Source organism: Vanellus vanellus, assembly GCF_965231255.1.
Source record: "Vanellus vanellus genome assembly, chromosome: 12".
NCBI classification, from domain to species: domain Eukaryota; kingdom Metazoa; phylum Chordata; class Aves; order Charadriiformes; family Charadriidae; genus Vanellus; species Vanellus vanellus.
The window spans coordinates 20,915,607-20,926,749 of record NC_138917.1 but is presented as its reverse complement, the minus strand read 5'-3'; the positions used below and the strand labels follow the sequence as shown (position 1 = coordinate 20,926,749).

The window sequence follows — 11,143 nt, the reverse complement described above, 5'->3', positions numbered from 1 at the left end:
GCGAAGGGGGGGAGGAGGAACGACAGCGGCCCCTGAGCCCAACGGAGTGAGTCACCGCCCGCCTGTGTGTGGGGGGGTGAGTCAGTCAGTCAGTGTGCGTGTGTCCCCCTCCCTCCTTCCCCTCACCTCAGCCCGCTTCCCGCCTGGGCGGGAGGCGCGGCGGCGCATGCGCGGCGGAGTTGTGAATGGTGCGGCTGTTCGGCCGGAGTTTACGAGCCGGGGAGGAAGTCGTGAGGGGAGGGAAGGAGGGAGGGAGGGAGAGAGAGGGGCGGAGGGGGGGGGCGGCGGCAGCGCCAGCTCCGGCGGCGGCGGGAGGAGGAGGAGGAGGAGGAGAGGGAGGGAAGGCGGGAGGGAGGGAAGGGGGGCGCCGCCGGCGGGGGCTAACAAAGGGCGAGGCGAGCGCTGGGGCTGGGACAGCGCGGGGAGGGAGGGCGGGAGGGCAGGCGGCGGCCCCACCACCATGCCGCGGGTCGTCCCCGACCAGCGGAGCAAGTTCGAGAACGAGGAGTTCTTCAGGAAGCTGAGCCGCGAGTGCGAGGTGAGGCGGCGGAGAAGGGCTTCCCCCCCCCATCTCCCCTTCACCTCCTTCGGCGGGCAAAGTTTCCCCGGAGGGGCCGGGGGGGGCAGCGCCTCGCCTCTCCTCAGCGGCGGGGAGGCGCAGTCTGTGCGCTCCGCTGCCCCCTTATCGCCGGGATTGGCCCCTCCTGATTTGCGCGCCCTGTTCTCCGCAGATTAAATACACCGGCTTCAGGGACCGGCCCCACGAGGAGAGGCAGGCCCGCTTCCAGAACGCCTGCCGCGACGGCCGCTCCGAGATCGTAAGTGGCGCCGGGCCGCCTCCTCCTCCCCTCAGGGCCCGCCGGGGGGGGCGGCCGGGTCCCTCCGCCGCTTTGTGTCCCGTCCCTCTTCCCCCCCCTCCCCCCCCCCTCCGTCATTTTTATAAATATAAAAAAAAGTTTCAGGGAGCCGGAGAGGAGGACGGCTTCGAAGTAGCGAAGCGCTCTGCGCCCGGTGTAGCGGCGACGATCGGGGCTTTGGGGGGGGGAAGTAAAGGGGGGGCCGCGCCGCGGCGGGAAGTTGTCCTGAAAAGGGAGGGGGGGGGGGGGGGGGAATGACATGAAAGGCCGAGGGACAGGAGGCTTTAGGTTAAAAGGCAGCAGCGCTTTTCCCCTGAAGAACAGCGCTTTTTCGGTAAAAGGTGTCCGCTGGCGCTGCCTTGGCCAGAGCGCTGGAAGCGGCGCTGGCCCGGTCGGGGCTAACGGGGGGCGGCGGGGGGCGAGGAGAAGCTGTGGGAGCCCGCCGAGCCCCCGCCAGCGCCCGCTGCCCGCACCCACAGTCCCTGGGCACGGCTCACAGCTGGGAGCCGCTCGTTTCAATGTTCAGCCGCTTCCCCCCCCCCCCCCCCCCTTTTTTTTTTTTTTTTTTTTTTTTTTTTTCGGAAATAGTAGCTTTCCGAAATGAGTAAAATTGTTCAGAAAGACGCTAGCTAAAAGTCATAAATGAGCCATTTGGTGTATCTGTGAACTGAACCAAATGCTTTTAAAATCCGGCTTTGAAACTCGCAACTTCAGCCCCGTTTTTCTCATTCATTAGTTAGTTAAGAGACTACTCTCTCCTGAATTAAGAAGTGAGATGAAGTATGGCTCGGAGCGGTCAAGAACTGACTAGTTATTTCCTGGTTTGATTTCTGCTCTGTGTCCCTTCTATAGGATCAGTATCTCACAGCATTGTTGTCAAGTTCTTAACTTCGCTGTTCTTCAAATGCAGAAGTAACCTCTCTTTCATTTACAGTACATAATGAAAGGCGAGGTAAAAATTCCCTTCCCATAGAAAATAACCCCTACTTTCACCAGGTCTGGGTTATGATGATTCTTTAATTTCATGCAGTACAGATACTGCTAGTCAGTTCACAATGAAATTATTATTATGCACAATGAAATTACTCTTATGCACATCCAAACAAATATAATTGAATACTAGTTACTGCAGCTGATCTTGTTCATTTGCTTTTGTGAGTGAAAAGATATATGCTCAAGTACGTGGTTATCTTTTCTTAACTTTATTTTAGCTGAATCTTATCCCACCTTGTTATCTGTGGTCTTAGAACCTGCACTACTGTTTTGAGAGAGGCCCCCTGTAGTCAAGTCTCGTCACTTTGCTATTTTTTTCACATTCATTTTCCATTGTGCATGTTTGCTTCCTTTAAAAAGTCACCAGGGAAACAATGGGTAGGTAAGGGAAACATAGCTTGCTAGCATTTGAAGTTCCTGAACAGGTGAAGGTGCGTAGTGTACCTGAGTCCTCCCCACCCCCCCACCCCCCCAAAAAAAAGATATGTAGCGTATAAACTAGCTTTCTAATGCAGCCTGTGCGGTTATTTATATAAATGGGAAATCACTGTAGTTTTACCTTTGTGCTTCTGAGCCTGCTGCTGTATTTCTCTGTCAGAACTTCATCTTCTGGAAGCAACCAGGGATGCCCGTTCTACGTATTTTTACTTCTACTTAATTATAAAACAGCCTCTAAATTTCTTTATCTGAAACATCTGGTTTTGTTTTGTGAACAGAGCACAAGTAGTCAGGTTTATTTAGAAATGTAGTGTGTATAATGACTGATGTTGAAAAGAGCTAGCAATTTTACTTTTTTTTTTTTTTTGTCTTGAATGTTTTTCCAGAAGTCAAGGATTTATTCTTTTATCTCCAAAGGGAGCTTCTGCAAATGACCTTACATATTTTTAAGCAGGCAAAAAAATGCAGAGAACAGCTTAAGGATTTAATGTAGAACTGTCAGCAAGTTGTTGGTTACTTCTGTCAAATGACTCTTGATTGAATAAAGAAAATAATTACCAGTGTTACTAGGGAAGTAACTGTGAAATATTGAATGAGATTTTGGGTTTACTGGTATTGCTTTAATAACTTGAAAATAACTTTATATGTCCAGTTTCTTTTGGGAGACTTCCTAACAACTTCTTTGTTCGGAAGATACTTGTATTTGTGTTGTCTACATGTGGGTCGGGTCACTCTTGTACTACCTGATAAGCTTTTTGCAAATTTTGAGGCGTATGTGTATGACAGCATTTCAGACTGAACTTTAAAAGGCTCCATATAGAAAATTCTACTTTTCTTACTTTCAAGTTTAAGGTCAAACTAGTGGTGTGATTGTTTTTTTTTTGTTTTGTTTTTTAATTTTTTTTAAATTTGCTTGTTACTAGAAGAAAATTGTTAGATTTGGTGTAGTTCTGTGTGGTTTCTAGCAAGACTGTTCTCGAGTTTTTCAGTATTGACCTATGATTTTGATTTGAGAAGCACGTGGTTATTTTAATTTGGTGGTTTTATCTGTTCAAAGGGAGGGAACAGTCTTCAAAAATCCAGAGAAGAGATATCTACATAGCTTTTTTTAATAGCCTATGGTTTAAATGTTGCCTGCATGGCTCCATGAGGGTGTGGGAATCTGTGTACTTTCATTTTCTTCTTGTCTCTGATAATTTTCCCATGGTTTTTAATGGCCCTCTAGCACAAGTCGGGGGGGTGGAAGCAGGGAGGCATGGGCACTTCGCTGCCTGCCTCGGTTTCCCAGAAAGCAAGTCTAGTACTTCTGACCCATTATCCTTGGGGACCGCACAAACTGGCATGGTCCGGAGGGCTGCAGTGGTCAGCTGGGTTACACTCAAAGATCTCACTCCTTGGCATTTTGGTTTAAGTGTATAAATCCCAGAGCACAAACCATGCATTTGCTAAAGATGCTCGGAGGAGGGAAGGCAGTTCTTGAACGGAATAAGTGGTGATGACTTACGAGTCAAAAATACTTGAAGATAGGTATCACTTTTTTGTTGGTATGTAAATAGAATCACTTAGAAAAGCAATGGGATCATACAAGCTCGTCAGGCTGGTACTGACGGTCTGCAGCCCCCACAGTTTTGATGCTTCCTATTTGTGCAAGGGTATCCTCGATGAAGCTTCTATTACATCAATTGAATTGTTTGTCTTTACATATTGTAGGGCAAACAAATATCAATGTACCAATGCAGTATCCCCCCCCAGTATTAGTGGACCGATTTGTCAATTTTAATGACATTGAGAATGTGATTAACAGGAGACTTAAAAAAATAAAATAAAAATCTGCTTTTAACGATAATCTGGAATGGAACCTGGTTGCAAAGTATTAGTCTCCCTTGGTGGAGGGGAAAAAGTCAAGACAAAGCACTTTTACTTTCAAAATGGGAGGTATTAATCCTGTGACAGACAGCATTGCAGTACATGGCCGGAACTATCTTAAATAACATGTAGAGCTATTGTGTCATTGGTGGCAGTACAGTTAGAGCATAAAGTTGCTGAATTGTGTTGCTTGAAAGAAAGCTGCTTGTCAGGAAATTCGGTCTATTAGAGTAGTCTTTGTATAGCTTTTAAAAAAACTGTATTCTGGAGTAATGACCATTTAAATCTAAGTGATCACGGTAATCAATACAGTTATTTGAATGCAACAAATTACATTTGATCCTGGGATTTTGAGTAGAGAGATATTCTGGGAGCATGTTCGAGTATTCGCATGCTTACATGACACGCTCGCGTGTACCAGAGAAGGGTATAAATACCGTGAATTCGAATTAAAAAAAAAAATCATTTTTCATTTCCTGTCTAGAAATTTACATGCTTTTCATGGCTTGAAGTTGATAAGATATACAAAAAAATGCAGAGAGTTCATAAAGAAAACTGCATCTTATTTTCATTTGAAACCATAGAAAATTATTTACTTGAAAGCAACATGAGCTTTTTCTAATATGGTTAAGTCAGTCCCCTTAATGATTTTACAAAGGGCTGCAGCTGAGAAAAATTCCTATGGTTGCTTGTTCTCACTCACACAGCATCTGCTGATTTGGATTTCACTGGTGTCTAAATGTGGCAAGAGGACTTTGTCCTGTGAAGTTTAATTTCGTTGCATATCGATGCTGCTTGCCTGTAGATGACAAAATAGGAATACTTACATTTCAGTTCATTTAAGTCTATTTAGGTACAAGTAGATTGTGAAAGGAAATGAGTTCTTTTCTTTCAAAAAAAGTTGTCCCTAGTAACAGGTCTCAGGAGTTCATTTTCCTTCAGCCGTACTTCTTTTAGAGATACACAAGCTTTTAAAAAGCATGGGCGATTTTTATGTTGCAGGTACACTTCAGCCGTACTTCTTTTAGAGATACACAAGCTTTTAAAAAGCATGGGCGATTTTTATGTTGCAGGTACTGAGTTGGTGCAGGGTATCCAGGCAGAACTGAAAGGACAGATTCTAATGTCAGCAAAACTGATTTGAAAGAAGTATTGATTCCATGTTGTATTTTATATCTGAAGCAGCCAATGGCAAATGTTGTCAAAATGGAATCAGATGTTTGTAACTTAATACTTAAGAAAAATGATGAGTGCATGTTTTTGACTTTAAGTATTCTCTATGCTGCCTGGCTTAAGACATAAACTGATGTAAAAATAAATGACTGCCTGCATAATTTATGTAATGTCTTGCTCCCTGATCCTGTTTGTATTGATTTTTCTAAAAGGCTTTTGTGGCCACAGGAACCAATCTGTCTCTCCAGTTTTTTCCGGCCAGCTGGCAGGGGGAGCAGCGACAGACACCGACCCGGGAATATGTCGACTTTGAAAGAGAAGGAGGCAAGGTAAGAAGGAAATTGTTGTCGCTGAAAGAAATTTTTATGTTGTGCTTATGATCTTATTAGTATGGACCGCATGTATGGTGCAAAATTTCTAATATTTCACATCTCGGTACGTGTAGGTAGTTGCATGAGTATAATTGAAAGCTGGCAGGATAAAATCGGGTACGGCCTTGTTTTAAAGTGTATTAAGATTTCTGGAGGGAAACACATGGGCCGTATTGGTGACTTTTCATTAACTTGAAGAACACAACTTTATTTCTCCTGTCATGCTCTGATGATATTTTGGGGAACAACTTAAATTTGATGTTGAGTAGGTGCTTCTAAAATGGTTCAGAAATCAGACTTTGGCTGATGAATTGTGGCAGACTAATGAAAATTTGCATGGTGAACAGGTTACTTTGTGGGGTCTTAAGTTGCCAGTTGATATAGCAAGCATTCAGTGTGCTGCTTGGTGGAATGAAGCTTTTTTTCTCAGTTTTACCATGCGCTGTAATACAGAAGAAACATCGCTCTCAAAATTGATTTCTGAATATTTTTTTTTTCTGAGGAGGTTGTCCCATAGGCTGATACCGAACGCTGGAATTCCCTAATGACAGAGATGGTTACTGTGAAGCTGTGTTAGATTTAAAGTCAGAAACCTTGCTTAGTCTCATCAGAATAAAGTTACTGAAATCATTTACAGCTGGTTTTGTTTTACAGGAGAAACATACCTTTAAAATGTAGGTGCTGTCTCTTATCTGTAGGTGCTTTGGGACTGATCCAAAAATAACTGAATTCAGTAGGAGACTTTTCTGCGGACCTCAGTAGGTTTGGACCACCACTTAAGCCCTCATAACCTTCTGTTTCAGGCTAATTTCTGTGTAACTTTTTTACTTTAAAGATTATTTTTTTAATAGGCTACAAAATTATTGCTTTTGCCTAGATTTTTTGCCCACTCTCGTAACAAGTAACAGCTAATGCTACGAAACCTACCAGGCTGGAGGAAATATTTGAAGCGTATTCAAGTTTAAAGGCATATTGGGTCTTTTAAATGCTGCTAGGTGGAAGATAAATATTTCCTATAGTGGGAAAAGTTGATGGGAAGAAAAAAAAAAAAAATTCCTGAGGGCAGATATGGTATTTGGAATTCAATTTAATGAGTTTTTTTGGAAAAAAAAATTGTTTTCCATTTAGTCCTGTGAGGCTTGCAGAAGTTTGACAAATTGGGGGAGAAGGAGTGAAGTTGGCTATGCTGGGTACTGACTGCTTTGCTAAGGAAACTGAATTGAATCTGGCTCTTATTGAAAAATATTGATTCTGGCTCACAATTGAATGAGGAATTTTTCTTGTAATGTGTAAGAAGACTGAAGTCTCTCTTCTTGCCAGTTCAAAACTAATTTTATTTACTCCTATGATTTTTTTTAACTTTGTTTTCTCTGAATGAATTCTTGAAGTACTGAACTACTTCATCCATTTTCTTGTGTTGTCTTAATCACGAAGAGCGTGGTGGGTATGCTGTGTATTAAAATAGAATATGAGCCTCATTAGTGAATGCCACTCCCTGTTTTATGTGTGTTTACAGTAAATTCTAGAGTGCTTCACTAAAATGTTTAGAAGATTTCATCTGAATGAGGCTAGAGGTGGACAAACTAATAAATGGGAATAGTGTTATGCTCTAGTATGAACAAATCGCAAATTCACTGTTGTAATCAAGCTTTAGTAGCATAAATCACATGCAAATGCAGGCTTGCTCTGCACAGAATTAAACTTGTCTGAAATTAAGCCACTCCCATAACTTCAGAAGAGGAGTAAGCAGAATGGGAGAGTGTTTCCTACGTTATCAACAGAAACACTTAAGTGTTTCACAGGAATTGTCTGAGATTTTGTCCTCTGTAGATTTTTGTCGTTTGGTTTTATTAAGGATTTCGTTCATAGGCTTCAGCAGTCTCTTAACACCATGTGATTTTTGTAGCTCTGTGCAACATTGTTTTATGAGCTTTGATTCTTGAGACGGTGCATAATGTGTGTTTGTTCATCACTGGATTTATGCCAGCAAGGCATGTTTTTAATTATATGAATAAAAAAAGGTTATGGGGGGAGCTGTCAGTTAATTATTATTTTAGGCATTAGTTTGAGATCTAGAATGTAGATAAACTTACCAACACTAGAATATTTTTATTCTGGAATTCTGCTTCAGTGTTTGGCTGAGCAAATGATGGCCCAAAATAGTTTATCCAGAGCTGAAGTATGTCACTGTTGTGCCTAAGCAGTTTTGTACACAGATTGACAAAGCATCTGCTAGAATTGCTTCTTAAATGATTGAATTTTAGAAAGAGCAACACCCTTGTGAATCCACGTGAAAGTTGTGATTCTGTGAATATCTGCTTCATAGGCTTGAAGTTTTTCATTCTGGTATTTCTTAACTGAGGGTTTGTTCGTACGGCTAATTTGCCTTCTAATTTGATGTGTCTGATGTTCACAATGGGTGGGTAGGCCTCTGGTGGATACTCTGTCTTCATTAATTCAAAAATCGGGTAGCTGAGTGTTCACTTGATGTTTCTACTCATTTTAAACTCAAGCTTAACATTTTTTTTTCGAGATGGTTTTAACATTCTGTTCTGTCTTTGACCTGTAGCAAATTTAATTGTGTATTTGAACAATTTTTCAGGTTTGTCATAGCAAAAGAAAGAGTAGTACAAAAATAGGTCCCTAGATTATAAAAATCATCGAACATTGTATTTCATTGTGATTGGGGTGTGGGGATGTGGTGCATCAAATTCACTTTGTTCTGTTTCTGGGTATCTGAACCTTACCAAGACTTCCTGATCCTTGGTGTTGCCAGCTAATGTCCTTTGGTTGATTTTTTTTTTTTTTTTTTTTTCCTTTTTAAAGAATAAATGAATAGATATTGTTAAGAAATTCAGACGAAGTGTAGTAGTGGAATGTATTGCCTGAAATCTGACATAATTGAACCCAGTAATGAAATGGAGAGCTTTGTTTTCACCTTGGTTCTCTGGTCTCATTAATTACTTAGGGTGGTTTTATTGTGCTTAATGAAGTTCTTTGTTTTACTTCAGTTTTATACCATGTGAACTTCAGGCTGAACTCTGTGTGTGTGGACTTCAGTGCTGCTTAAAATCTAATTTTATTGAAAGTCCCCTTGTTTTGTTAAGAGCTGTGTGATCAACTTTCTTTGCATGATTTATGTTATGTACTTCTTAAGGTAAGATGAAATTTCCCTGGTTTTCATTTGTTATTTGAGAAGTTTATGTAGCTCTGGTCTTTCTTACCTGAAAGAACATAAGTTCTCGGATTTTCTTTTTTATTGTTTCAGTACTAGTCAGTACACTGATGAAGTGTGTGAAGTTGTTTTACTTCCCCTCCCCTCTATAATGCTATTCTCCATCTCGCTTCTAATGCAGCTTAACTTCCTGTCGGCCGTTCAGCGGCAGCTGCTCATCAACCAGCGCAAGCTTATTTCAGCTGTGAACTCTGCAGCTCTGGAGGAAAGCACATCAGACATGGTCTAAATTGATTCAGAGTGCCTGGTATGCCACATGTGCAATGTAGCTAGGATTTCTACTCATCACACCATTAACTTTTGTTCTAGCCATAACTAAAGATTACCAGACTTCAGTGTTAATCCTGAAGATGCCGATTTGCTACTCATGAATTTTTTTTTGTCCTAACTAGGAAATTTTATTTGCCTATAAGTTGATGTTGAGTGCTTGGATGAATCTAAAAAACTTAAAATTTCTTTGTGCTGCAGACATTCCAGCAGTTACAGAAATGCAATGAGAAAGAAAGGTGCTGTATTTGAATAAAAACTATATTTAATTCGTACCCAACAGCACCAATTTTCCAGTTGTGTCCTCTCTTCTTGCTTGAGGTTTGATAGATAGGACTTGTCCCCAAATCAACTTTTTCTTTTCTGACTTGAGCATTAAAATTTCATAATTATTGGGATGGTGTGTTGGCTGCGCCATTTTCTGAGCAAATGCAATTTCCAGTCAAATGGATCACAGTGTACCCAGTGGAATGTGTTTGGAAAGCAAAGGCTTAGTTTATGAGAAATATCTGAATATCAGTGCTAACCTGAATTGAATCAGAAGGTTTACTTTCTTTGGTCCCCACCACTCTCTGAAGAATTTAGATGAAACGTTAAGTCATTCAAAGAAAGTTGGAGTAGCAGCTTTCTTTAGGTATGCTTACTTTTAAAAAAAATGGTAAGGGTGTCTGGGAAACTGATTTACAGTTTCAGCTCTCATTTTACCTTCACTGTAGTGCTAAAGAGCCATATTCCTTAAGTTCCTATATTTCCAGTCCAGCAGTGTTTGGAGTTTTTGCATTGTCACCGTCTGAAATGTTCTCACAGTTAGCAGTTACTTGTATGTGTTCCTTGCAATCCACTGAGTCTCTGGACAGAAAGGATTTGAGTTTAATTTTTCTCCAGGTAGTGGGAAAGGATGTCTGATGTTAGGGATTTAGGAAAAAAAAAAGTAGTATGCTAGAGCCATAATATTAATTAAAGATCATACCATGGTATACCACCACATAGTGCAAACTATCTCAGCTATGAGATGCATGTGGTCTGAACAGTTATCACGACTTCATCCTTTTATTTGTCTGCGGTAACTTAATGCTTCTTCGAATTATTGTGAAGGTCTCTGTTTAAAGCACTTCAGGAGACAGTGCTACTACCCCGAAGAGTTGAGCATCACCTAACAAAAGTTCATAGAGTTGTTTGGTGGTGGAGGCACATGGGCACATAAGGTGGAACTTAGTTAAAAAACTAGCAAATGTCAACTTTTAAGGGGTATCTTGGCATTCTTTGTGGATGTCTCTTAATATGTGAGTGCATTTTGTTTCCCAGGAGGTGTCCTGCTCATAAATGATTTTTCCTACGGAACAGTCTTGTCGCTTCTAGGTCTGAAGTCGAGCTGAGATTTGTTGTGTAGCTCTGTACAGTCCTTGATGGATTTTTATCTAGTGCTGTAATGCACTGGTGGGTTGGGATAACAATATTCTGGAGTCAGATTTTTATCGTGTTCATCTGCTGTTCTCTCCCTTTGGGCTAGCAGAATGATACAGAGGAGGCCACAAAGATGTTCCAAGGGCTGGAGCCCCTCTGCTGGGAGGACAGGCTGGGAGAGTTGGGGGGGGTCAGCCTGGAGAAGAGAAGGCTCTGGGGAGACCTTAGAGCCCCTTCCAGTGCCTAAAGGGGCTCCAGGAGAGCTGGGGAGGGACTCTGGATCAGGGAGGGGAGCAATGGGACGTGGGGGAATGGTTTTACACTGGAAGAGGGGAGATTTAGATGAGATATTAGGAAGAAATTGTTGACTGTGCGGGTGGTGAGCCCCTGGCCCAGGCTGCCCCGAGAAGCTGTGGCTGCCCCATCCCTGGAGGTGTTCAAGGCCAGGTTGGACGGGGCTTGGAGCAACCTGGGCTGGTGGGAGGTGTCTCTGCCAGGGCAGGGGGGTTGGAATTAGTTGATCTTTAAGGTCCTTCCAA

The 11,143-nt window shown here is 42.2% G+C and overlaps 1 protein-coding gene across 4 annotated transcripts in view; it reads left to right on the top strand.

The window, feature by feature from the left end:
* The first annotated feature begins 457 nt into the window (after positions 1-457).
* CBFB (core-binding factor subunit beta) overlaps positions 458-11,143 on the top strand; it is a 45,257-nt gene continuing 34,571 nt past the window's right edge. For 3 of the 4 annotated variants that reach the window (XM_082489159.1, XM_082489158.1, XM_082489160.1), the window contains exons 1-3: positions 458-538; positions 732-818; positions 5,540-5,656. In XM_082489159.1, coding sequence (XP_082345285.1) covers positions 461-538; positions 732-818; positions 5,540-5,656 — 282 coding nt within the window. In that variant the 5' untranslated portion in view covers positions 458-460. The remainder of the gene's footprint in view (positions 539-731; positions 819-5,539; positions 5,657-11,143) is intronic. The other variant, XM_082489161.1, reaches the window with a different exon arrangement.